Source organism: Oryctolagus cuniculus, chromosome 17 (assembly GCF_964237555.1).
Source record: "Oryctolagus cuniculus chromosome 17, mOryCun1.1, whole genome shotgun sequence".
In the NCBI taxonomy this organism is placed as follows: Eukaryota; Metazoa; Chordata; class Mammalia; order Lagomorpha; family Leporidae; genus Oryctolagus; species Oryctolagus cuniculus.
In genome coordinates, this window is record NC_091448.1 from 18418010 (window position 1) to 18444613 (window position 26604).

The 26604-nt window shown below is 63.0% G+C and overlaps 1 protein-coding gene and 1 long non-coding RNA gene across 9 annotated transcripts; one reads left to right on the top strand and one right to left on the bottom strand.

The window, feature by feature from the left end:
• Positions 1-582: 582 nt before the first annotated feature.
• On the bottom strand, positions 583-3730 carry LOC138846061 (uncharacterized). Its single transcript, XR_011383447.1, has 2 exons — positions 3421-3730; positions 583-1276 (listed from the first exon to the last, which is right to left on the bottom strand). It is a non-coding gene; the product is annotated as an uncharacterized lncRNA (long non-coding RNA).
• On the top strand, positions 3730-26594 carry FMNL1 (formin like 1). 8 transcript variants are annotated; one of them, XM_051825750.2, is made up of 29 exons: positions 3730-4224; positions 11876-11959; positions 13238-13351; positions 13916-13989; positions 14224-14307; positions 14582-14707; positions 14981-14998; positions 16852-16908; positions 17048-17156; positions 17464-17540; positions 17731-17824; positions 18734-18808; positions 19083-19193; positions 20391-20540; positions 21004-21105; positions 21245-21503; positions 21746-22054; positions 22222-22346; positions 22892-23094; positions 23426-23660; positions 23822-23890; positions 24348-24428; positions 24502-24631; positions 24719-24882; positions 25075-25176; positions 25288-25383; positions 25557-25677; positions 25839-25938; positions 26150-26594. In XM_051825750.2, exons 1-28 carry the CDS (start codon positions 4096-4098, stop codon positions 25928-25930), a joined length of 3390 nt encoding a protein of 1129 aa, XP_051681710.1. In that variant the 5' UTR covers positions 3730-4095; the 3' UTR covers positions 25931-25938; positions 26150-26594. The 8 variants fall into 8 exon arrangements, with proteins under 8 accessions (XP_051681710.1, XP_051681716.1, XP_051681709.1 ...); XM_051825756.2 differs by having other exon boundaries at positions 13238-13321; XM_051825749.2 differs by lacking the exon at positions 25839-25938.
• Positions 26595-26604: the final 10 nt, after the last annotated feature.

A 26604-nucleotide genomic window follows, 5' to 3' on the forward strand; every position in this document is an offset into this window, starting at 1 on the left:
TTTTGTTGTAAATGTCCGGATTTCATTGTTTTTTACTGCTGTATAGTGTTCCATAGAGTACATATCCCATAGTTTCTTTATCCAGCCATGGCTGTTTTCTTTCTCCTTCCCTCCCTTTCTTTTTTTTTTTTTTTTTCTCTCTCTCTCTCTTTGATTTGATTTTTTTTTTTTTGACAGGCAGAGTGGACAGTGAGAGAGAGAGACAGAGAGAAAGGTCTTCCTTTGCCGTTGGTTCACCCCTCAATGGCCGCTGTGGCCGGCGCACTGCAGCCGGTGCACTGCGCTGATCTGAAGCCAGGAGCCAGGTGCTTCCTCCTGGTCTCCGATGCGGGTGCAGGGTCCAAGCACTTGGGCCATCCTCCACTGCACTTCCGGGCCATAGCAGAGGGCTGGACTGGAAGAGGAGCAACCGGGACAGAATCCGGCGCCCTGACTGGGACTAGAACCCGGTGTGCCAGCGCTGCAGGTGGAGGATTAGCCTACTGAGCTGCGGCGCTGACCAACATTTATTCTATTCCCATGTCCCTTTTGTAGAGCCAAGACAACGCACTGTATGTGTGTGTTCTGGGCCACATTTACGAGTATGTGTTTAATGTTTTATTTGAGAGGCAGAGAGACAGAAAGAGCTGCCACTTGCGTTTCATTCCCCCCAAAGCCCACAGTGGTTTCATAATGCGATTTCGAAGTGACTCAGGCTCGGCCGGGGCAGGCTCAGAGTCAGGAGCCAGGAGCTCTCAGTTCTCCGGGTCTCGCACTGAGTGGCAGGAACCCAGTCACTCAAGTCACCATCACGGCCTTTCCTGGTCTGCACTGGTGGGAAGCTGGGGTTGGAGCCAGAGCTGGGGCTAAGACACAGGCGCTGTGTGCGAGTGGGTGCCCTAACTGCTGGGGCGAAGTGTCTTCTCCCTGCTCTGCATTTTGTCTTGAAACATATCCTAGAGATCTTTCCATTTCTTTTTTCTGGAACTCCCGCTTCTATTTTTACAGCTGCACAATTTTCCGTTGTGGTTTGTTGACTTCTTCACATAAGGTTACCTATACTGAAATTAATTAAAATTAAGTAAATGGAGGCTTAACCCACAGCTCCGCAGCGCCGGCCTCTCGGTTCCTGATTCCGGTCCTGACTCCAGCTTCCTATGATAGCTCAAGTACTTGGGTTCCTGCACCCACCTGGGGGACCCCGACGAGTTCTTGGCTCCCAGCTTTGGCCCCAACCCTACTGTTGCACACATTTCAGGAGTGCACCAGCAGATGGGCTCGCTCTCTCTTTCAAAATCTGGAAAGATACATGAACACTGTTAAGAGTGGTTGTCCCAGAAAGACAGGGTGGTGAGAGACCAGATGGTCTTTGCACAGATGTGTGTGCCTTGTTTTCCTCAACTGTATACATGTAATATTTTTATTCCTTTAAAGAGGCACCTATGGAGTAACGAGGAGAAATATGGAGGAGACTCAAGGGGAAATCTGCTCGTCTAGCTAAGCTCTGAGTGTCCCCAGTGACTGCAAAATCCTGCATCTGTGATGACCAGGCGCCAGCACTGCATCCATCACCGCTTGGAGGCCTTGCCTTGTCTTGGCTGTCATACCGTCGGTGCCCAGCAGAGGGCAGCATAGACCCATCGAAGCACTGGTCCCGCATTCACCATCAGCCTCCCCCCTCCCTCTTTGAATTTCCTCCTCTGGGGACCATGATGGGAAAGATAATTCCTGCCAGGCCAACCAAATTTATTAGGTAATAATTATTGACTGCATTTTTTCCTTTTTTTTTTTAAAGTAACTTACAATTCCAATCAGGACAAGAGAGAGGCAGAGAGAGAGAGAGAGAGAGAGAAAGGTAGGCTTGCTGAAATGATACTTTTCCCAATAAGAGGTCCTACTTAGCCCGACCTTGTTTCCACCAGGCCTAGGGTGGGGTGGTCAGCAGCAGCCTGAGACCCCGCCTTGAAGAGTCAGGCGGCGACCATTTGCAGGCACACCTGATCACAGGCAGACTTGAAACCCCTCTCCCAGATATGTGTCATGTCTGCCCCTGGCCAGCTCGAGGGCAGGGACTCTTATCGGTCACGGAATCCCCAGGACTCAGGACAGGGCTGTGCACGCAGCTGGGGCTAAGAGAGATTTGTTGCTGAATTAAAAGAGACAGCCAGACCCCCATGCACGGAGGGATCAAGACCGGATTTCCTTAAAAAAAAAAAAAAAAAAAAAAAGTGCTAGCTAATCTCAAGGGCAAGGACCCAAGGGCAGGGCTCTGGCCTGCTCCAGGCTGGAGGAGATGGCAGTGGGCACACCCAGGGAGACTCCTGCATTGGCTCCACTCACCTCGGGGGACCCCTGCCAGAACATGACCCAGGTGGCCACCTGGCAAAGGAAGAGCCCTAATTAGGCCAGCGGGGGGGGGGGGGGGTGCGGGGCGGGGGACGGCTCCTGCCAGGGCTTCCTCGAGATCAGGTCTCAGGTCCTTAACGTCCCAGAAGGCAGAGTGGGGGGAGCCATAAGTGGTGAGAACACCTGGGCCCCCGCCTTGCCCTGAGCAGGTTCTGGGCTCCTTCGCGGCCCCCTGGTCAGCCCCCACCCCACCGGTGCTATGCCGAGGCTCTCACTGGGCGTCCCCACTAATTCAGTGGGGAACAGAAGGAGCCACGGGAAGAGTCTCACATCCAGGCTGGACACTGGGCCCCAGGTCTGGGGCTCCACGCCGACCCTCAGATGCCCTCCCTCCCCAGATCCCAGAAGAGAAGGCAGAGTAGACTCGGGAGGTGACTGGGGAGGGCCTGTCTCTGCCCTTGACTAGCTGCGTGCCCTTGAGCAAGTCCCTCAGTTTCCCATCTCTGGTAGAGGGTCAGCAACACCTACCGGCCGAGTGGTCATCAGGGAAGGCGGGCAGAGCCCTGGAAGCAGCAGGCACCAGACACTGTTAACCCCAGGCCGGCGGCCACCCCGGGTCTCTGCAGGAAAGCGTCCAGGAGAGTCCTTTTCCTCCTCTGCCCCCTGCTCCTTGACCAGCCTGGCCGGCCCTGGCCGCGGGCCCCGGTCCTCGCTGCTCCCTGGCGCTGCCCTGGCTACCCAGCTACTGGCTGCCTGCTCTTCCCTAGGGGTGCCCCATCCCCAACCAGCACCCCCCTCCCGGATGCCGGCTGGACGCACAGACGCTGCAGTGGGACAGGTGGCAGGGGTCTCCTTTGGCCTGGATCCGCGCCCCTCCCACCCTGTTTTGGGGCTCCCGCTTGCAGATGGTTCCCTCTGGTCCTTAGCGCTCTCCAAGCTGGCGAAACCGAGCGGACACGAGACGTGGGGGGCCTGGAAGGGGGTTCCCACTCTCCATGCGGGGACCTGAGAGGGGGACGGAGCCCTGCAGCCCTGCGCCCCAGCGCCGCACCGCCACGGAGTCTAAGTCGCGCTCGCCACAGCTGAGAAGCCTACCTCGGAGGTGTGCCCCCTGCTCTCCCCGTGCGCCCCCGTGGTGCGACCCCTTTCATCCAGACCCAGCCGCACCCCCGCCCCCGGCGGAGAGGGAACTGCGGTTCTAGGACCCGGAGGCGCCGCCGCGCGCGCCGCCGCCTTGGCCTCGCTTCGGTCTCCTCCCGCTCCGGCAGGTGAAGTGGCGCCGGCCGCCCCCTCTGCGGCAGGTGAAGCGGGCCGGCCGCCCCCTCCCCGCCGCGCCATGGCCGCGGTGGACCCCCGGCCGCCACCCGGCGCCCGCCCCCTCCCTCCAGCCCGCCCCGCTGCGGCCGGGCACGCAGCGGCGGCGGCGGCGCACGGGGAGCGACAGCAGAAGTTCGAACATCGCCGAGGGGGGAGCCCGCGCCGCAGCTTCCTGCCCCCGGCCCGGCCCTCTGGCCCCGCGGCCTGCAGCCTGACTTCCTCCCCCACCCTGCAGCGCGCCGCCTGGCTCCCTCGGACCGGGCCGCCCCGATGGGACGCCGCGCCCCGGCTCCTGCGCGCCGCTGAGCCGAGCGCCCGCCGAGCGGAGCCGAGCCGAGCCCCGCCGCCGCCTGCCGCTGCCCCCTCGCCCTCCGGATCGGGAGCCTAGTCCCATCCCCCGGAAAGCTGGATTTCCGAGGTTGGAGGCGACTGGCCGACTGGGTGGGGACCACCATGGGCAACGCGGCCGGCAGTGCGGAGCAGCCCGCGAGCCCCGCCACGCCGCCCCCCAAGCAGCCCGTGGCCCCCAAGCAGCCGATGCCCGCGGCAGGGGAGCTGGAGGAGAGGTTTACCCGGGCGCTGGTGAGTGCTGCCGGTGCGCGGGGGCGGGCGGGGGGCCGCAGGGGCTGGGCTCGCATCCCCGCCCCCGGGGGCTCAGGTACCGCTTGGAGAGCCTGGCCCGGCGGGACCCCTCCGGGGGTGGCAGCGACAGTGGCTTTTTTCAGAGTGACTTAGCACGCTTCCCCCAAAACTTTCTTCTGCGGCAGCCCAGCCTTCCCCCCGCAGAGCCCCTGCCCCACCTCGCTCACGCGCTCCCGGTCTGAAGGTCTTTCACGGACCGTCCCGCGAGCAAGTTGGGAGCTGGAGCAGTCTAGGTGCGGGGGCGCGGCGCCCCCTTCCCATTGCGCGCAGGCCCGGCCGCCGGGCGCGGGTCCGGAGCATCCGCCCTTGGGCTCGCTCCATCCGAAGCGTGGAAGCTGGGACGGGTTCTGCTTTAGCCTCATGGGAACCAGAGACCTAGCGAAGGTGTTTAGCCAAGAATCGTGCGGGGCCTGGGCGGCTGGGAGGCCGGGCAGCGGGTGGGTCTGTGTGTCCCACAGCGCTTCGCAGGTGGCGGCCAGAGGTGGGTCGGGTCTTGGGCGCCCCTCCCCAGGCGTCCGTGGAGTACGGTCAGGAAGGGCAGGGTCAGGATGCTTTGGTCACTTTGGCTTGGGATTGAAGCAAAAATCTGGAAGCCCCCCTACCTCCACCACCACTGTCTGGGGGTCTGTAGGAGGGGAGGGGTCCACCAGCTCAGGCTGAGGCCGGTTGCAGTCAAAGTGTGCTTGCTTGGTGCTGCAGGGAGCTCGGAGCAGAGGCAGGGGACCCCAAGACTGGCAGGAGGCAGAAGTAGGGGAGGGGAGAGCCACTTAGTCCCACTTCCGCCTCCCAGCCCAGCCCTGTCCCCGGCTCCCTGGTGGCCTGTCCACCGTCAAGGCTCCCTTGCTGGACAGTGGTGACAGCAAATAAGGCCCTGCTCGTCCTCTGAGCAGGCTGGCCCTGCCGGGCTGAGGCAGGTGCGGGCCCAGGGCGGCTTCCTACCTCCCAGACACCGTTTCCCTCCCGTCCCCTGGCTGGCCGTCGGGCCACACTTGCCAGGTCCACTCTTCATGGCCCCAGAGGAGAGCCTCCCAGCAGTTCCTGAAAATCTTGGCTGCTGCCTTCTCCCAGGAGAGCAGGAAGAGCCATCCGGAGCACCCTGGGCGGAGTGGGAGCTGCGGGTGCCTGGCTTGGCTGGGTGGGTGGGAGCTCCCAGGGACACACCACTTCCCCGACTTCCCCACCGTCCCACCTGCCCCCACTTCCCTCCTCCCAGACCCAGGGCTTGGCAGAGCTGAGCTGAGCAGACAGGGAAGGGGAAGAACCAGGGTGTGTCTGGACCCCCACCGATCCGTCTTGGCCCCCTCTAGCGTCTTTTCATGGATGGGGGTGGGGCTGCCCTTGGTGACGTCCAGGCCCCCCTGTCTGTTCTGGTTTGCACACGATGGGGAGGAGCCCTGTGAATAATTCAGAGCAGTGGAAAATCCAAAAGTCAAATGGTGAGCTCTGATGCGTGTGGGGGACTGGATTGCCCTGCCCTGGTTTGTGGCTGTAACACAAAATGCCCCTGGGAGTCCCTGAGGTTCGGGCGTGGAAGGAGGCAGAAGTGGGCCTTACTGGGTGTCTGCGTGGACAGTGGGTGGTGGAAATCTGGGGCAGTCCTGCTGGTAGAAATCAGGGGTTCACACCCCACTTCCCCTGGTCCCCAGGCACCCCCTGTGCTCACACCTTCTTCCTGGGGAGCGTCAGCCCATTGTGGGCAGGGCAGATCCAACCTCAGGTCACTCAAGTAAGAACTGGGCTCCTATGACTCCCCAGCAGCAAGAGATAGCCCCCCCCCCAAGCAATAGCCTTGACCTCTGATGGGAGCTGTCCAAGGCTAGAGCTTTGGCTGACCCACAGGTCTGGCAGGGGTGTTGCAGGGTGGGGCGCCCCCTGGTCATCACACCCCCTGGGGCCAGAGCTTGGTCCCCATCCTTAGTCAATGTCAAAGAAACCACCCTCAGGGTCCCCCAGACTGTGGGCAAAGCACAGAGCTGTCCTTGAGTGGCCTTGGGGAGCTTTTTCCTTTTCCTTAAGCTTAGTACTGGTGGGGAGTCGGATCCCAGCCCCCAACTCCTCCTCCCTTCCTGGCAGTGGAGGGCGAGTGGTCCGCCTCTCAAGCCCACAGCCAGACAGGCGGTACAGGGAGCCTTTCTCCCATGCAAGGACGGGGGGGCACCTTTCCAAGCAGGCTGAAGAGAGAGGGGTGCCCCAAGCTTAAAATGGGGGTGGGGAGAAAGAGCAGGTTGAGCCAAGGTGCCGGTTGCTGCCTTAGCAACTGCGGAGCAGCGAGGGCTGCCCGGCTCCACGGGCCTGCTGCGCCGGCGGGAACACCAGCCAGCCAGGCTCCCAGCTCTCGCCTCTCCTACGCCCATGCCCGAGGCTGGGTGGCTTCCAGTACCTTCGTGCCTCCCCCTGCTCGGGATGGCAAGGCCCCCTTTCCAGGCCTGCCACAAGGGCCATGCTTACCCTGGGCTGCCTGGGCAGGGAGGGGGCTGGAGCCTCAGGGGCAAGGGGTCCAGGGCAGGGCTGATGGTCTCGTGGCTGAGGGTGAGGAGCTGTGCCATTCAGACAGGACTCTCTGCCTGCTGGGGACCTCGCCCTCGGGGGTGTCCAGGGCTGTGGGCACTTGGCCAGCAGCGCGCGCAGTAGTCGGGACAGGCCTCGGGAGTCCTGCTTCCAGTGGGGGAGGGGTCTGCATTCTGCCTGCCTGCCTGCCCGCCTGCCTTGGGATTCTGCCTCCTGGCCAGCTCCCTCCTCGGGGGTGAGGCAGAAGTTTGGGGGCAGCTGGCTGTGGGGTCGCCCAGACCTCGTGCCTCCCATCTCTGAGGTGTGTCTCACAGACGGTCTCCGTGGGGTGTGGCCGTGTGGTCAGAAGGGGGCCTGGGTGGCACTCCTAGCAGGCAGGGCTGGCACACGCTGACGCTGGACGCTAGGGATGTGGTGGGCGTGATTCACAGTGGCCTCTGGGGCCCGTGGGCAAAGAGCTGGCTGAGACAGGCAGGGGCAGGTGCGGCCGCTCTCAGGGCCACCTCTGCACGTTGCTGGGGACACGGAGCCCTGGAAGGTGGCTTGGGCCTCCCTGCCTGTGAGGCCTGGAAGGCTCCTGGGTTGGGGGGCTGTGAAGTTTGCAGGTTGAGCTTCGTCTTTGTCGGTTAGTGTCTGTGTGGCCTCGGGCAAGTTACCTCACAGGTAAAAAGAGAGTCCTAATGACTTGTGGCCTCCTAGGGTTTTGGGGGGGCTCTCAGCAGGGTTGGGCTCAGCACTCAGGCTCCCTGCTGTGAGGGAGGGGCTGGTCTCAGAGCTGAGCTGTTTCTCTTCATCCTTTCTCCATGGAGGGGGGAGGGGCCTCCAAGGTGAAGGAGCCCAGACCATGCCCCCCCACCCTCCCGCCAAGAGCACCAAGGGTGGCCAGGCATCCCAAGGAACCCTGGGTCTTTGCCAGTCTCCCTGCCACCAAGCAGGTTAGCAAACCGTGGGGCCTCTACCGAAAACGGCTGGTGGCCGGAAACCAAGGCGGGAGGGCCCACCTCTCCGGGGGGTGGGGCAGCAGTGGTGCTAACGGCAGCAGGGTGCACATGGGGGGGGGAGCCTGCACTTCCCCCTGGAGAGGGTGTGCTGCTGGGGGGGGGTTCCCCAGTGAGTAAGAGCTCAGTGCGGGCAACAACAGGAAGTCTGGGGTGCTGGGGGGGCAGGAAGTGGCACTGACTGTCTCCGGTTCCTCAGAAGGGAGCCCGGGGAGCAGGCTGTCTGCAGGAGACCCCCGAGGGTCCTTCCCTACCCTGTGCAAACAGAGCCTCCTCTCCAGCTCTCCCTCTAGGCCACTTAGACGCTTTGTGCCTCAGTCTCCCATTTGTGAAGTGAGGTTGTAACAGTGTTGACTTTGCAGGCTCCTTGTTGAGGTTTAAGCGAGTTCGTGGCTGTAGAACACTTAAGTGGAACTCTCAAAGAGCATTTATAGTTATTATTATTTAAAGATTTATTTATTTATTTGAAATGCAGAGTGACAGAGAGATTTTCCATCTGCTGGTTCGCTCCCCAAATGGCCACAACAGCTGGGGCTGGGCCAGGCCAAAGCCAGGAGTCAGGAGCTCCATCTGGGTCTCCCACGCAGGTGCAGGGGCCCGAGCACTTGAGCCATCGTTCGCTGCCATCCCAGGCGCGTTAGCAGGGAGGTAACAGCCCAGTCGTCTCATCTCTTCTGGCTGCTTCCTGAGTGCTGGCTTAGCCTTTTGTGCCACAACAGTGACCTTTTGGGAGCAATTCTGGAGATGATGATGTTTTATGTTGATTGGGGGGGGGGGTTAAGTTACTGCTCTCCCACCCCCACCCCCACCAGCCTGGATTTTACACCCGGTGTCCTGGCTCCTGCTCTCTCTGCCTTTGTCTGCTGTGGGCTCTTTGAATCCTGATGTGAGAAGCTGTTAGCTTTTTGGAGTTCTCATACCTGACCCGGGGCTGGATCACCCCACAGTCTTCCTTGAAGCCTGGACGTGCTTTTTGTGAGCGCTCCAGAAAACCGATACGCCAGAATTTTACAGAGAGGATAAAACTGATTGTTTTTGGAGACGTGCAGAGAGCTCTAACACCAGGGCTGAGACCACAGAGAGGTGGGTAGGGGGAGACGATGGAGGAGCGAGCTGGCCTGCGTCTGGGACTGGTGTTCAAGGTCAGGGGCACCCTGGACCCTGGAGCTGCAAAGGCTGGGCGATGAAAAGAGAGTGGGCAGGTGGGTTGGGCTCAAATTGAAAGTGAAACTGGGGTGTGGACCGAGCCCCTCCGGTTTCCTGGGACACTGACTCAGAAGTCAACAGCAGTCGGTGCGGGGCTGTCCAGGTGGGCTCAGAGTGGGGGTTTGCAGGGGCTGCCTCCTCTGGTGGGAGGATCGGGAGTCAGTGCCCTCTCTGGGCCACACCCGAAAAGCTGAACCTGCTGCTCTCCCTCCACCTGGAAGCAGTTCCCAGATCTCTGTGCAAGGGGGGCAGTGGATGGGGTGGGGTGGGGTGGGCTGTGCCCATTTTATGGAGGGAGAAGCTGAGGCCCAAGGGGGCCACACAACTGTAGAGTGAGGTGGGCTCAGAGGCCGAGTCTTGAGTCCAGCTCTGGTTCTTCCACATCACAGCTGCCCTCTCCCTGCCCTCTTGCTTCCCAGGAGGCAAGTGCCCCCCACACACACCTGGCCCTCCTGCCCCTCCTGGGCCCAGCTGAACACTGTCGGGCAGCCAGACTTCCCCTTGCCCCCAGCCCCCGCCCATGGTGCTGCCTCCCAGCTGAGGGCCCTGGGTCTGGGGATCTGTTCCTGTTTTTGTGGTGGCCCCACCCCAGCCCAAGTGAGTGGCATCCGCCAGCCCCTCTCCCTCTCCCTGGTGTGCCCAGCTCCTGGGTGGGCACAGCCACAGCCGAGGAGCAGCTGCTAATTAGTGCTCAGAGCTGTCAGAGCTATTTCTGATTTCTGAGCCTAAATTTAGCCTGTCTGGCAGGCTGACTTGTGGGGCTGGGGGGCCTGAGGAGGCCCAGGTGGGGAAGGGGCCGCTGCCGGCTGCCCGGGGCGGGGGGTGGGGTCGGGGGAGAGGAGCGGCCGGGCTCAGGGCAGTCGGGCTGCGCTCTTCCACGCCTGTAACCTTGGCCGGGTCGCTAAGTCCGCCTGCACTTGCACCTGTGAGATGGGCATGAGCGTAAGGGTGAGCGTGGAAAGCATCACATCACAGGCAGGGCTCAGAGCAGAGCCTGCGCGCACACGCACACGCACACGCACACGCGTGTCTTGGTGGAGCTGGCTGCATGGCCCTTAGGTCACACTGTCTCTGCCTCTAAGGGTCCACTGGGGCCATTCCGAAGCACAGCGCTCAGGGGCAGGTGAGCGCCTGGAGACACCCACCTCGGTCAGATGCGGGGCTCAGCTGTGCCTCGATCCCACCTCCATGCAGGCCTCGGGTGCCAGGGTCCCCTATCCCACCTCCATGCAGGCCTTGGGTGCCAGGGTCCTCGATCCCACCTCCATGCAGGCCTCGGGTGCCAGGGTCCTCGATCCCACCTCCATGCAGGCCTCGGGTGCCAGGGTCCCCGGCACTGCTCCTCTCGCCTCCCCCTCCCCCCTACAGCCTCTCGCTCCCTTTGGTCTCTGTGGGGTGGGTCTTGCATCAGAGGGAATCAGAGAGGGGCAGGCAGAGAGAGAGAGAGAGAGAAGGAGAAAATGGCCTTGGGGAGGCCTCCCTAGCCAAGTGGGCCCCCTCCCCCAGCTCCAGGCCCCTTCCTGGGCCGTCCCTCTGAGTGGCAGCAGGAGCTGGCCTGGGCTTGGGCTGTGACATCGCGGTCTGGTTTCCTGAGCCCGAGCAGGCACACTTTCGCAATGGGGGAGCCAGGCCGTCCGCACCCCGGCTGGCCGGCGGGGCCTGGGGGATGGGCTGTCTCACCTCTCCAGTGCAATGGGGGCTGAGAGCTCCCTGCTTCCTCTTGTCTGGGGCTGACCCAAGGCAGTGATTTTTGGGGTGAGATCTGGCCAGAGCCCCAGAAGCAGGCCTGGCACCCCAGAGCGGAAGCTGGCGGCAGGGCCTGGGAGGTGGGGCTCCCTCTGCTCAGAGCCACGTGACAGAGGGCTATAGACAGAGCCCCAGGCTGGCGCCAGGCGCCAGGAGTGCGCTGACTCTACGGGCACACACATAGTAGGCCTCACGCACAGTAGGCCCGCAGTAAGCCTGGGGGTTCTGAATGGAGGTGGACCAGCCTCCTCCTCTGGGTCTATCAGGGTCTCGTGCCAGGTCCTGGAGCCCCTCATTCTGACACTGCTTGGTGGCCTGCACGGCCCCGGGACCGGGCCCTGCTCCTGCTGTGTCGTGACAGGGCCACCACCGCGGTGCTGCCTGTGGCCGGGGAGGAGCAGGCAGGGCCCAGCCAATGTTTCTTAACTCCCGAGGGGAGTCCCAGCCTGAGCACTAGTACCGCAGACCCAGCGGGTTGCGTGATTTTCTTCCCAAGCCCAGCCCTGCAGCCGGGACGCACCTGCCCGGCTGGCATCCGCTCCCTGAGCCCGCCCTGCTGGAGAGGGCCCAGCGTCCCTGGACGGGGGTTTGCAGGGCTGGTGAGACTCTGGAGCCTGGGCCTGGGCTGGACACACGTGGCCTCTGGTGGCCTGTGGGAGGGGCACTGGCCCCATCTGGGCCCGGCTGGACGTGGCTTCCCATCAGGATGGGGGAAGAGGTGACACGCCTGGTGGCAGGGATGCCAAGGGGGCAGGGTGGCAGGTGACAGAGCCCAGATCCTGGTGTCGCAGTCCAGCCGTCGGACCCTGGCACGGGCTGAGGGACCAAGGGGATTCATGGCACCTTCCAGGGAGGCTAGGGTTCCCAGCGTGCCCCTCCCTGCCCCTCACGGGCACAGCACAGAGACAACCACAGCTGGATATCTGAAGGAGACACCTTCACCACGAGCCACGGAGAGAACCCCGTTCTCCATCCCTGTCGCCCCCTCAGGTCCCAGCCCACACCAGCCTTTAAGAAGGGGCCTGACGCTCTGGAGGCCCTGGGAGGGCTCGGGGGTCTTTCCTTTGTCCCCCGCCGCCAACTGCGTGAACTTGACCCTGAGTCTTTCCTTTGTCTGCCCCCCACCCTCTCAGAACTGCATGAACTTGCCCCCAGACAAGGTGCAGCTGCTGAGCCAGTATGACAACGAGAAGAAGTGGGAGCTCATTTGTGACCAGGTGGGTACCAGGCCGGCTCAGCTGCCCTTCCCTCCCCGCATCGGGGTGCCCAGCCCTGAGCAGGCTGGGCCTGGCAGGAGGAGAGGTCAGGGCCGGGCTGCCCCGAGGGCATCTGCAGGACTCCAGACTGCCCCTATCTGGGGCATGGGCCTCCCAGAGACCTTGTGAGTCACAGGCGTGGCTGGGTCTGCCATGACGAGCCGGCAGGGGCTGGGCCAGGACACAGCCAGTGTGGCTGGGAGCAGGTGCCCGTCCTCCTCTGCGTCTCTGGACCTTCCAGCTCCACTGGGGAAGGGAGATGACCCTGAGGTCAGCCATCTTCGTCTGACCCCCTGGGAGGTGGGGGCCAGGGTGGGCAGCCTTGCTAGCCTTTTCCCTTGGGCCCAGAGGAGCCGCAGTTGAGCAGCCAGCAGCCCCCAGGCGGCACCGGGCTCACGGCTGCTGTGGCTCATTCAATGTCCCTGCCCCTCCAGCTGCTGTGGCAGGACCCTCTCCCAGTGTGGGGACAGGGTGGGGCCTGGCAGCGGCAGTGAGTTGGGGAGAGAGGGAGGGAGGCAGGCCAGAGTTGCCTGCAAGCTGGAGAGGTTGCAGGAAGGCAGCTGGGAGCCGAGCCTCCCCTGGGAACCACAGCCGCCTGCTAATGGACCGGCTGGGCTGGGCCACGCTGCCCTGGCAGCTGTCGGGGGATGAGGGCCTGGCTGTGGGAAGAGGGTGGAGCCACTTCCGGAGGGTCTGGGGCTGTGGCAGGGGCCCCTGCTGATGGAGCTCAGCTGGGGCCTCCAAGGCCTTTTCAAGTGGAAGGTAGAGGGGTTGGGGTGGGAGGAGCCCCCTGGGTGAGGCCTCTGCTATGGTGCTTGGCTCTTCTGGTGAGTGGCGGCCCATGCCAGGGATGGGGGCGGGGATGCAGGTGAGGAGCACATGTAGGGAGCTGGCCCTGCACAGAGGAGCCCCCAGTGTTCTCCACTGCTGTATTCCCTGTAGTGGTCCAAGGAGGGCAGGGGGTTGGGAGGGCGCCACCTGCTGGCTGGATTGGGTGCCCCACAGAACTGCGCCCTCCACACTGCACCCCAAGGCTGTGCTAGTCGTGTGGCCTGTGACCGCAGATGGGGCCCTTGAAAGTGGCTTGGAGTATTGTTTGATTTCTGCCTTTGGTGTTTTCAAGACGCCTTAAGACAGCTTTGGGGGTGGGTGCAGGTCAAGATCTGGGGTGACCCCGGGACTGGCCATTGCCCTGGGGAGCTCTGGCTATTCCCTCCAGAACCCACTGCATCTCCCCAGGAGCGGTTTCAAGTCAAGAACCCCCCTGCAGCCTACATCCAGAAGCTGAAGAGCTACCTGGATACCGGTGGGGTCAGCCGAAAGGTAGCGACTGATTGGATGTCCAACCTGGGGGTACATGTCCCTTTCCTTCCTCGCCTTCTGAGCAGCTGAGCAACTGTGTGTGCAAGCTTGTGTGTGTGCGTGTGTGTGTGTGTGTGCAGGGGACTGAGTGAGTGGGGCATGTGCTTGTACGTGGTCCTCTGCACATGTGCTGTATGCTTCCGTCGGCACACCTGTGTGCAAATATGTGTGTACTTTGTGCCCATTTATGGATGTGTGTGTCTATGTGTGTGTATATCCCACGTGTCCACATGTGGGTGTGCAGGTCCCCTTAATCTGTGCCTGGGTGCTCGTGTATGCCGTATGTGTGTGTGTTCACGTGTGCCTGTGTCTGCATGTGTGTGCTAGGTGGCGGGTGTGTACGGAGGTGTGTGCGCATGTGTGTGTGTGTGTATGCGGCTCATGAGCTCCTACGAGTCTGGATGTGGGAGTGCCCGGAGCTTGTGAGCGCTGATTCTGCTGGGCAGGTGTGTGGAGGCGGTGGGGGAGGCCGAGCGTGAAAGGCCACGCGTGCCAGTGGGGGCAGCGGACGCTGCTGCCTCAGCAGCACCAGACACCCCCCTGCTTGGCCCCCAGTTTCGGAGGCGTGTTCAGGAGTCCACGCAGGTGCTGCGGGAGCTGGAGACCTCCCTGAGGACAAACCACATTGGGTGAGTGGGGGGCCTTCCTGCGCCCCATGTCCACAGGGAGGGCTCTGCCTGGCGCGCGTCCACCACAGGGCCCCCCTCCTCTCCTGTCCATCCTCGGCTGCCCCTTGGTCCTGCCCGGGCCCCCAGCCAGCGTCCTCTGCCTCGCAGGTTGGGGTGGCTTCCTGGGGGAGGGGCCTGCCGGAGGCGGGGCCTCCTCGCGCTGGGCCTCAGGGAGCCCCGTGGTCCGGTCCGCAGGTGGGTGCAGGAGTTCCTGAATGACGAGAACCGCGGCCTGGACGTGCTCCTCGAGTACCTGGCCTTTGCCCAGTGCTCCGTCGCGTAAGCCCCCGCCCCCTCCTGGCCCGCCCTCAGCCCTCAGCCCTCGCTGCCCAGCGCCTCACCCACTCCTCTGGCCAGTTCCAATCGATGCAGCGGGAGCCCTGCATTTGGCCTTGAGCCATGCCCCTTGCCAAAGGCTGGTCTGGCTGCGGCGGGACATTCCCTCCCTGCTGCCCTTGGCACGGTGCCAAGCACACAGCCCCCTGCTGCCCGCAGACCTGTCCCCCGGATGTCCTGGGCTCCCCGCCCATGGGCCCCTGCGTCGTGCCCCCAGGTATGACATGGACAGCACTGACAACGGGGCCCCCAGCCCAGAGAAGAGCAAGCCCCTGGAGCAGTCGGTGGAAGATCTCAGCAAGGGGCCGCCCTCATCCGTGCCCAAAAGCCGCCTGACCATCAAGTACGTGGGTCCCAAGGTGGAGTGGCAGGGAGTGGGGAGGATCCGCCCACGCTCCCACAGCTGGCCAGCTCCACCGGGGCCCTTGGGGTTCTGGGAAGGGCAGCCAAGCACTGGGGGTCTGAGGGAGGGCCTCACACGAGGCTCGGGACCCCCACACGTTAGGGGCTGGGCATGAGAGGCTGGAATCTGGGTGGCTGAGATAAGGAGGGGCTTCTGGGGTGGGGCTCCTCTCGCACTCATCTAACCCCCTGTTTTCTCCCACGCGGCCTCCAGGTGTCCCCCTTCTCCCCGGTACGTAGCCACCTGGGGACAGGTGCATGCCCGGCTGCCTCCCTGGGGTGGTGGTGGGTTTGGATAAGGCTTGGGGTTCAACCGCCGTGGATAAGTCCCCAACCTAATGCAGGCCATCCTGCAGGGGTGAAGGGAGGGGAAGGGGGGGCCTGGAGCACCCTGCTGCCCCTGGCTTCCACCATGGGTCTAGGGTCAGGGCCAGTCAAGCCCCGGAGCCTTGCAGTGTTTCTTTGCTCATGTATTCCAGGACAGGGTCTGGCTCTGCCAAGGCAGCCACAGGCAGAACTCGAAATTCCATAAATCTAGAGCAGGCTCATCTTCCAGTCGATCGTCTCGTATGGCCCATGAATGATGTTATAAATATCCAAATGGCCCTTGGCAGAGAAGAGGTTCCCCACCCACTTTTTTTTTTTTTTTTTTTTTTTTTTTGCACTTACTGTGTATTAGGTGTGTGGCAGGTAGCCAGCAGACAGATCACCCTGCCCCTGGGGGCCTAGTTGGGGACAAGGCTGTGTGACAGGCAGCTCCGAGAAAGGAGGTGGCCTCTGCCTGGGGCATTTCCCAGAAGAAGTGACCCTGGCACAGGGCCTCACAGGCAGCCATGGGGGTGTCTGGGCAGAAGGAAGAGGTGGGGCAGCTGGCGCACACCTGCCGCTGCTGGGCCAGGGTGGCGTGGCAGGGGAGGCGGGCTCCGGGTTCTGGGCACTGTGCCGGGAGCATCAAGAGGACCGATCTGCGGAAGTCAGGGTTGGCAGCTCTGCGCCAGTGAAAACAGAACACATTTTTTGGCAAAAAAAAAATCACTGGACTCACTCCTATAGCACGGATCTGGGCAGCCCAGGTTCCAAGCCCATCTCCTAATCCCGATAGCCCCACCAGAAAGCTGCTGTTTGCCTGGTTTACCAGCAAGGAAAATGAGGCACAGGGAGAATAAGTACCGGCTAGTACGTGGTGGGCTGGGCTGGGCTGGGATCCAGGCAATCAACTCGGAATCAGGCACCCAAGAGGCATGAAGAGCTGGCGTGGCTGAGGGCGCCACCTTGTGGAGAGCCTTCCCAGCTGTTCCCAAGTCGTGTCTTTTCCCTCTGGGGCGCTGTCCACTGGGACAACACAGTGGTCCTTTTTTTTTTTTTTTTTTTTTTTTTTTTTTTTTTTTTTAGGATTTATTTATGTATTTGAAAGAGTTAGAGAGAGGGAGAGCCAGAGTGAGATCTTCCATCCTCTGGTTCACTTCCCAGATGGTTGTAACCAGGGCTGGGCCAAGATGAGGTCAGGAGCCAGAAGCTTCATCTGGGTCTCCCACAAGGGTGCAGGGGCCCAAGGACTTGAGCCATCGTCTGCTGCTTTTCCAGGCACATTAACAAGGAGCTGGGTCAGAAGTAGAGCAGCCGGGACCCAAACCGGCACATGTATGAGATGCCAACATTGCAGGTGGCGGCTTTACCTGCTGTGCCACAGTGCCAGCCCCTTTTCTTTCTTTTTAAAAATCAATTAATTATTTATGTATGCATTTTTAAAAATTTTATTTGGAAGGCAGAGTTACAGAGAGAGCGACTGGGAGAGAGAGCTCTTCCATCTGCTAATTCACAGCCAATTTGGCTGGGCCAGATAGAAGCCAGGAGCCCATAACTCTATCTGGTCTCCCACGTGGGTGGCAGGGCCCACGTACTTGGGCCATCTGCTGCTGCTTTCCCAGGCCCATTAGTTGGGATAGAAGGCAGAGCGGCCAGGACTGGAACCCGCATTCCTATTTGGAATATGGCTTAATCCACTGCACCTAACGCCAGCCCCATAGCCAAATGGCTCTTAAAAGTTGTGGCTTCTCCCATCTCCTTCCTCTCCATTCCCAGCAGGCCAGGTCCTGGGCCCAAGGACAGAGGGAGCCTCCTGACCCCCGCCGGCCTCTGTGGGTGGGTCCATGGGAAGCAGCCGTCTAAGGTTCCCCAAGTGCCCCCTCTTACTCCAGGCAATATCTGAGTGGTGGGGGGAGCAGGAAGCAGGGCTTGGGATGCTGACCCCTGCCTGCTGCCCCCTCCACACCCCGCCCAGGCTGACCCCGGCCCACAGCAGAAAGACCGTGCGCAACTCCCGCATCGTCAGCCAGAAGGCCGACGTCCACGTCTGCATCATGTGCTTGCGTGCCATCATGAACTACCAGGTGAGCCGGTGGGCGGGACCTGGGACCGGCTCTCCCTCTAGCCTGTCCCCCCACCGGGAAAGCCCCGGGGCCCCGGGCTGTCGGCTCAGGTCCTGAGATGATGAGTGCTGGGGAGTCCGGTGCATAGGGAGGGCCCTTTCGTAGCCTTGGACATGACGGGGGCGTGGATGGGCTGGACGGTGAGGACTGAAGGCTGAAACCGGGTCCCCCCTCGCCTGGCCGCCCTGTAAGGACTCACCGTGTTTGAGGTGCCTGGCGCTGGTTCTTTGGCCATGGCGGGAGGCGCTGACCTCTGCTCTCTCCCCAGTCTGGCTTCAGCCTCGTGATGAACCACCCGGCCTGTGTCAACGAGATCGCGCTGAGCCTCAACAACAAGAACCCCAGGTGAGGGCCATGCCCCCGACTTTCTTAATTCTCCTTGTGCCGCTCTGTGCGGACTGTCACCCACCCAGGCTCTGCCACCCAGGCTCCGGCCACCCAGGCTCTGCCACTGGCACCAGCAGCTCCGTGTCCCGGGGCCAGGCTCCCCCTGCCCTTGCCTGCTCTCGGGGGACCACCTGCCCTGTCTCCCCAGAACCAAGGCTCTGGTGCTGGAGCTGCTGGCGGCCGTGTGCCTGGTGCGGGGCGGACACGACATCATCCTCGCGGCCTTTGACAACTTTAAGGAGGTACCGGAGCCCCAGCCGGCCTGCACTTTCCCCGTGGTGTCCCTTGGGGTCCTGTTGCTGGCGGGTACGGAGACTCTGGTGGGTTTTTGGGGAACTCAGAGGATGATCCGGGAAGGAACATTCTGGAAGAAGATGCAGAGTCAGGTGGGGACACTGCCTGCGGTGACAGGGCCACCGTGGGGATCTGCGGAGCCTTCGCCCCTCAGCCTGATCCTGCCTGAACCGGATCCCTATGGCCTGGCACCGCTGGCTCTGGATACCTGGGAAGGTGGTCACTCACTCCTTAGTTCCTGGTCGCTGAGTGCCCACTCTGTGTGAGCGCGACACCCAGAAGCCAGAGATGGCCCCTAAGTGATATAGCAAGCAAGCAGACCACAGGGCGTGTCAGGGAACAGTGGGGAAGACATCAGGGCACTGCAGGGGAGGGGGGGGGAGGAGGCAGCGGGGTCGGGCAGCCAGGGTGTGGCGAGGCCACTCTCCTGAGAAAGGGCACACCAGGCAGTCGGAACAGCAGTGCAAAGGCCCTGAGGTGGGGACGTGCCGGATGCTGGTGTAGCCAGAGTGGCGTGAGGGTGCGGGGGACATGGGAACAGACTGAGAGGGAGTGGGTGTTTTTCAATTAATTCATTAACTTTATTTGAGAAGCAGAGAGAGACACACAAACAGAGGTCTCCTATTTGCTGGTTCACTCCCCAAATGCCCACAACAGCTGGGACTGGGCCAGGCCAAAGCCAGGAGTCCAGAAGTCCATCCAGGTCTCCCACGTACTTGAGCCGTCACCTGCCGCCTCCCTGGGTGCACATGAGCAGGAAGCTCTGATTCGGATCAGCCAGCCTGGGGAGGCACGGGGCTGGGGGGAGGGGCAGCAGCAAAGGCCGGCATCCTGGCTGAGAACCGTTCTCCGCCCAGGTGTGTGGGGAGCAGCACCGCTTTGAGAAGCTGATGGAGTATTTCCGGAACGAGGACAGCAACATCGACTTCATGGTGAGTGTGGCAGCCCCGAGGGCTGAGGGCGGTGCCCCCGGGGCGCAGGGAACAGCTCTGGCCTGCTCTCCTGGCCTCTGGCACCACACTGTGTGAGGACTGAGTGGGAAATCTAGGGGGCAGGGCTGGGCCGAGGGAACCTGCAGGTAAAACACTGCTAGGGACAAAGCTGGGTTTGTGGAGAGGGAGGGAGACTTTGGGGCAAGTCTATGGGGGGTGAAGGCACGGAGCACCCCCCCAGGGTTGTGCACCTGCTCCTGTGCCCCGCCCCCAGGTGGCCTGCATGCAGTTCATCAACATCGTGGTGCACTCCGTGGAGAACATGAATTTCCGTGTCTTCCTGCAATATGAGTTCACCCACCTGGGCCTGGACCTGTACTTGGAGGTGAGCTCTGCACTGCCCCCAGGCAGAACCCCCGCCCACTGCGAGTGTAGCTGAGCGACCAGCCTGGGTGCACATCCTGCCTCTGATACTTCCCGGCCATGTGACCTTGGATGAGTTTCTCCCTCTCTCTGAGTCTCAGTCTTCCCATCTGTCAAATAGGATCACAGAGGTTGTAATGACTGCAAGTGTCCAGAACCGTGCCTTGTGCTGTCACAGGCACTGGGGCAGGCTCAGGATGCCCCGGGAATGACAGCTCCAGACGCAGGCTCTGCCTCCAGCACATAGTGGGGAGCCCAGAGATCCTGGGAGGCAGGAGGGCCGCCTCGTGCCAGATGGGTCAGGGCAGGGCAGGGCAGGGCAGGCAGAGGTGTGCCTGCTTCCTGGCCCAGGCTGAGCAGAGGAGCTGAGCTTCTCCCCCCAGGCCTCTGGGAGGGACGGGCTCTTTGGGACTGGATCTTTGAAAGCCAAAGAGAACTAGAGGGGAAGAGCATACAGGGCCAGTGAATCCAGACAATGGACTATTCCTCATTCATGAAAAAGGACTGAGCTGCAACACGGGCGAGCCTTGAAAACATTACGCCAGCAGCCAGGCTCCAACCCCACATCTGGTGCTTTCATATGAGCTGTTGTCCGAGTGGAAGAATCCAGAGAGACTAAGAGACTGGTGGTGACCAGGCACCAGGGGAAAGGAGATTGGGGAGCGACTGCCAACAGCTACAGGGGCTCTCTTTTAAAATACATTTTATTTCTTTGAAAGGCAGAGAAAGACAGAGATCTTGCATCTGCTGGTTCATTTCCCAAATGCTTGCAACAGCAAAAACCAGCAGCTGAAACCAGGAGCCTGGAACTCCATTCGGGTGTGCAGATGGGTGGCAGGGACTGGTGGGAAGCTGGATCAGACGTGGAGCCGGGGCGTGAACACAGGGACTCCTAGCTGGGTCTTAACCCCCAGGCTCCTTACTAAAGGGTGATGGAAGTGTTCTGGAGTTAGGTAGTGGTGATGGCTGCCCAAGCTCGTGAATGTGCTAGAAGCGGCTGACTTGTACGTGTTGAAACGGTGCCTTTCGTGGAATGTGAGTTAGCTCTCAATAACAAGGAGACAAAGGCAGGCCCCTTCCTCCGTGGGTGCCTGAGTTGGGGGGGTTGGGAGGATCTCCCCCCACGGAGCCTCACCTGGCTCTTTCTGCCTGGGGACAGCGGCTCCGCCTCACGGAGAGCGACAAGCTGCAGGTGCAGATCCAGGCGTACCTGGACAATGTGTTTGATGTGGGAGCCCTGCTGGAGGACACCGAGACCAAGAACGCGGTGCTGGAGCACATGGAGGAACTGCAGGAGCAGGTGGCGCTGGTGAGAGCGGCCCCCTTCAGGCCCGCCCAGCACCCGCAAGCCCCTAGGACCAGGCTGTGGTGGCCTCTCCCCTCCCCCCAGGCACCAGGCTCTGACGCAGGACTAGGTGTGGGTGGGAGTTGGACGTGGGTGCAAATCCAGAGTCCCTTGGCTGTCTTGGTGAGTGTTCAGCCAGCGCCCCCCCCCGGGGAGGGGGGGCTGCACCTGTGCCCAGGCAGGCCCCTCTGCCGGGGCTCAGACCCCAGGCCCCAGCTTAGGTGAACCAGAGCCCTACCAGCTCGGACTCCTCCTCTGCACACACCTCCCTGGGCAGTGGGCCTTGCTTCCCCGTCCCCCCATTGACTACTTGTTCCAAGCTCCAGGCTCAGCCCGCCCCTGGCAGGCAGGCTTGCCTGCTGCCGCCCCCTCACCGGCGGTGCCAGTGCCGGGCCGGCGAGTAGCTCACCATGTGCCGGTATCGCAGCTGACAGCGCGGCTCCGGGACGCTGAAAACGAATCTATGGCCAAGATCGCCGAACTGGAAAAGCAGCTAAGCCAGGCCCGCAAGGAGCTGGAGACCCTGCGGGTGAGCTGCGGGCGGGCCAGGCTCCTAAGCCCAGGCCGGCTGGGGCGCCCGAGCTTGCTGTCCCTCCTCCCCGGGCAGGGCGGGGTGGGGGGGCTCTGCGCCAGGAACCTGCTGCTGACCCCTCCCCTGGGAATCACAGGAGCGCTTCAGCGAGTCAACCGCCATGGGCGTCCCCAGACGTCCCCCCGAGCCTGAGAAAGTGCCTCCCCCCGCCCCGGCGCGGCCCTCTGCGCTCGAGCTGAAGGTGGAGGAGCTGGAGGAGAAGGGGTTAATCCGTATCCTGCGGGGGCCTGGGGATGACGTCTCCATTGAGATCCTCCCCGGTGCTGTGGCAACTCCCAGCGTTGGTGACGGTGATGCTGCGACTCCGGGGGTGCCCGCCGGCTCCCCCAGCCCAGGTGCGTGGAAGCTTCACGCCGGGGGGCGAGGAGACGAGGGAGGGGGACAGCCGGGGGGGGGGGGCTGGGACATCGCCGCGGGTCCGGAGGGGGACTTTCGGAGCATGGGCGTGGCGCAGGTGGGTGCGGGTGGGTTGACATGTACCCCATACGCATGCGTGGGGCTGGGAGGCAAAGAGGAGACCCTTCTCCAACCCCAAGCCAAGAAGTTGAGACCACCCTCCTTCCCCGGCCGAGTTCAGGTCTCCCACCTGCGGCAGAAACAGTTCAGGGAGCAGCACCGCCGCCGCGGCCACCACCACCACCACCGCCCCCACTGCCCGGTCTCCCCCAGCAGCAGGAAGCCCCGCCCTTGACGCCCCCTCCGGCCCCGCCCCTCCTGGGCAGCCCTGAGCCCCCGCCCGCGCCGCCACTGCCAGGAGATGTGCCGCCCCCACCGCCGCCGCCACCTCCGCCTCCTGGCACTGATGGGCCTGTGCCTCCGCCACCCCCACCGCCTCCGGGAGGTCCCTCGGATGCCCTTGGAGGGCCTGGCCCGGAGATGGGCCCAGGTGAGCCGAGTGGGCCGCCTCGGGCTTGGGGAGAGGGGGAGACGGCTTTGGGCCTCGTGTTCAGCAGGGGGATCCACTATCTAGCAGCCGTGCACCTGCTCTGTCAGGCCTTGGGGTGGGGGTGCTGAGGCAGGGTAGGGGGAGCTCACCACTCTCTGGCATCTCAGGAGTGAAGGCCAAGAAACCTATCCAGACCAAGTTCCGGATGCCGCTCCTGAACTGGGTGGCCCTGAAGCCCAGCCAGATCACAGGCACCGTGTTCACAGAACTCAACGACGAGAAGGTGCTGCAGGTGGGTGTGGCTTGCCTGCTCCCCGCGTGGACACTGGAGGAGGCTCCCAGGCACTGGCCATGGCCATCTTCTCCACCCCATTCTACAGATGGGGACGTAGAATGAGGCAGACTGGACAGTGCAGCCAGCAGTGGCCTCACTCCCCAGAGGCTTGCCCCCCCGCCCCCAGCCTGGCCTCTCTGTCCTCTCAGCCCCGTCTGGTCATTTTCCCTGCAGACCGGCAGGCCGGGGCTTCAGCTCCCCTGATTCCACGTCCAGTGTGCCTCCCAGCCGCCACCGCGGCCGTTCCCTCAGCCTGCCACACTCTTCCCTGTGCCGTTGACCGCTGGCCAGTTTAGCCTCCCCTTAAGCTTCGAAGGCCCTGCCTGCTTGGTCCCATGGGTTAGGTGGTCATCGTCTTCGTCCGCCCTCTCCTCCCCTGAGCTGTTTGAGCTCGCCCTGTGCCCCCGTCAGGGCTGTGATCAAGCTGGGTTCCTGGTTGGTTCCCCTGCTGCTGGCCCAGCACAGGGCTCAGCCAGGCCCGCCGCCTCTGCCCACCCCGTCAGGAGCTGGACATGAGCGAGTTTGAGGAGCAGTTCAAGACCAAGTCCCAAGGCCCCAGCTTGGACCTCAGCGCCCTCAAGGGGAAAGCAGCCCAGAAGGCGCCCAGCAAGGCGACGCTCATTGAGGCCAACCGGGCCAAGAACCTGGCCATCACCCTGCGCAAGGGCAACCTGGGCGCTGACCGCATCTGCCAGGCCATTGAGACGTGAGTCCCCGCCCCCAGCCCCCTGCCAGGCTGGGGCATCGGGCAGACCCTGGTGAAAGAGCCGCATACCAGCCCCAGTCAGGGAACCGTGGCCCCATTTCTGGGCTGAGAAAACTGGGTCATCCTGGGAGTCCATGCCTGGATGGAGGCTTCCTCCCTGCCTCCGCCCACCGCGGGCACCTGCCATGGGGGGAAGACGGAGACCTGATGTCACTCGACTCCCACCTCTTGCTCATTTGATACTCATGGCAAATACTGGGGGGGTCCCTCATTCAATCGGGACGGGCACTCTTGGGGCGACACCCACTCCTCCCTGGCCTGCTACACACAGGTACGACCTGCAGGCCCTTGGCTTGGACTTCCTGGAGCTGCTGACCCGCTTCCTGCCCACGGAATACGAGCGCAGCCTCATTGCCCGCTTCGAGCGGGAGCAGCGGCCGGTGGAGGAGCTGTCGGAGGAGGACCGATTCATGCTGCGTTTCAGCCGCATCCCACGGCTGCCCGAGCGCATGGCCACGCTCACCTTCCTGGGCAACTTCCCGGACACGGCCCAGCTGCTCATGCCGGTGTGGGCGGGGCTGGCAGGGTGGTGTGGCCTGGGTGGGGGCAAGGGGGAGGGCAGCTCCTGTCTGGGGGTGGGGGTGGGGGCCCAGAGGGCAGCGGGCATACTGGAGCCTCCTGGTGGAGAGGCCCCCACTCACCTTACCACCCCCATGCCGCCCCCCAGCAACTGAATGCCATAATTGCAGCCTCCATGTCCATCAAGTCCTCAGAGAAACTCCGCCAGATCCTGGAGGTGAGTGCTGGGGGGAGGGGCGTGCAGGTGGGGGCCACCTTGCCCGTTCTGGGTAGTGTGAGAGGGGGCCCCAGGCCCGGCCCACCTTCCAGGCAACAAAGATCATGTTCCTGCTTCTTGCATCCCTTCCCAGGGCAGAGCGGGGGTGGGGTGGGGACGGGCCAGGGCGGCCATGGCTTGACAGTGACAGAGCCCCAGCGTCCTCTGGGGACTGCCTTGAGGGGCGGTGGGGAGTCTGAGAACCCGTGGCCCCAGGCTTGGGAGTTCATGCTGGCAACACTGTTCTGGGTTGGACTAGCAGAGGACAAAACTGGGTGTGCCCTGGTGGTCACTGTGCCCATGTGACGTCACGGACCTCAGGGGTCCGTGCAGCAGCACAGGGGCTGCTCTTCGCTGCCTTTCTCCTTGTGCCGATCTCGCTCCCACTGACTCCCTCCCTCGCTCTTGCTCTCCCCAGATTGTGTTGGCCTTTGGCAACTACATGAACAGCAGCAAGCGTGGTGCAGCCTACGGCTTCCGGCTCCAGAGCCTGGATGCGGTGAGGCAGGGGCGCTGGCCTGGGGGCTGGGGGCTCGCTGGCGGCCTGTGGCTTACGAAAGGGGCTCCTGCAGCTGCTGGAGATGAAGTCGACGGACCGCAAGCAGACGCTGCTGCACTACCTGGTGAAAGTCATTGCCGAGAAGTACCCGCAGCTCACGGGCTTCCACAGCGACCTGCACTTTCTGGACAAGGCGGGCTCAGGTCCGGGGGCGCGCGGGTCTGTGGCTGGGGGAGGGGCTGGATGGAGTGCTGTCTGACTCCACGCTGTCCCCCACTCTGCCCCCTCAGTGTCCCTGGACAGCGTCCTGGGCGACGTGCGCGCCCTGCAGCGGGGCCTAGAGCTGACACAGCGCGAGTTCGTGCGGCAGGACGACTGCGTGGTGCTCAAGGAGTTCCTGCGGACCAACTCGCCCACCATGGACAAGCTGCTGGCAGACAGCAAGACTGCGCAGGTGCGCTGGCCCGGCCCTGCAGGGGCGGGGCTGAGGGCCGGGCCAAGAGGGGCTTGCCAGAGCTGCGCCGGCTACAGACACTGGCCGGTGGCCTGGAGGGGTGTGGCCACCGCTGGGACCCCTGGTGGAGACAGGGCTGGATGAGCTGCCTGAGGGCTCCGTGGGGGCGGGGCTGATGGGCTGTGCCCCCAGGAGGCCTACGAGTCGGTGGTGGAGTACTTCGGCGAGAACCCCAAGACCACGGCCCCCTCCACCTTCTTTTCCCTCTTCAGCCGCTTCACCAAAGCCTACAAGGTACGTGTGTCTGGGAGCAGGCTGGTGGCCCTGGGGGCACTCCACAGGGGCGGGGGGGGGGGGGGCGGGGGAGCAGCCGGGAACGCTGTCCTCACGGCGCCGGCCCCTCAGAAAGCTGAGCAGGAGGTGGAGCAGTGGAAGAAGGAAGCGGCGGCCCAGGAGGCAGGCGCCGACCCGCAGGGCAGCGGGCAGCCCCCAGCGCCCAAGGTAGGCGGCCGCTCCACGCGCCGAGGACGCCCGGGTGTGCCCCACCCCCCCCGCCATTGACAGACCCTGGCGAGGATGGAGCGCTTCCTCCTGCTCTAGCCAGTGGCCCTTGCTGGGGGGAGGGGGATTGTTGGGGTGGGGCCACCAGGAGCTGAGGCTCTGCCTTCCCCTAGTCCCCACCCAAGGCTCGGCGCCAACAGATGGACCTCATCTCTGAGCTGAAACGGAAGCAGCAGAAGGAGCCGCTCATCTACGAGAGTGACCGTGACGGCGCCATCGAGGACATCATCACGGGTGAGGGGCCGGGCCCGCTCTGACCTCGTCTGGCCTCCTGTGCTGTCTCCTCTGACCATCCTCGCCCCCCCGGGGTGTCTGACTGCTTTGCTACCTTGCTACCTTTGCTGTTTTTTTTCTTTCCATTTTCCTCTCTGCCCCCACCTCCCCCCAACCCTCAGTGCTCAAGACGGTGCCCTTCACGGCCCGCACCGGCAAGCGGACATCCCGGCTCCTCTGTGAGGCCAGCCTGGGAGAGGAGATGCCCCTGTAGCCCCCCAGGTACCCCAACAGCCTGGTGCTGCACAGCCCTGGGGACCCTTGGGGGAAGTGGGTCAGGCCACCCTTGCCTGGGCCACTGCATGCCTGGGACGTGTTAGACGGTGGGTGTGACAAACAAGTGCCTCCTCCCACCTGCCCACAACCCTGACCTGGGAAGGGTACCTTGGGCCCTGGCGCGCTGGCCCAGCCCCCGGTCTTCTCTGGCCCCCAGATCTGCGGAACCAGCCCTACATCCGCGCAGACACAGGCCGCCGCAGTGCTCGCCGGCGACCTCCGGGACCCCCCCTGCAGGTCACCACCGACCTCTCCCTATAGCCGCTGTTTCTGCAGGTTGATAGTGCAGGGCCCGGTGTGGGTGTGTGTGTTGGGGGGGATGGGGCTGTGGACAGGCTGAGGCTCCAGACGGTGGCTTTTCCGCGGTCTGCCTGCCCTGGAACCACCTCAAATGGAGCGGAGCCTCCGCTTCTCGCCACACAGAGGGCAGCCTCGCCGGCCCTTCCCCAAATGCTACCTGTGGCACTCCCCACCGCCCCTAAATAGCCACAGTCAGCGGGAGCCGGCCTGTAAATTATAAAGTGCACCTCGCCCCCGCCCCCGCGCCAAGGACTCTCCTTGGACCTTATTTTTATACAAGATTAATAAAGATGTTTGCAAAAGATCCGCGTC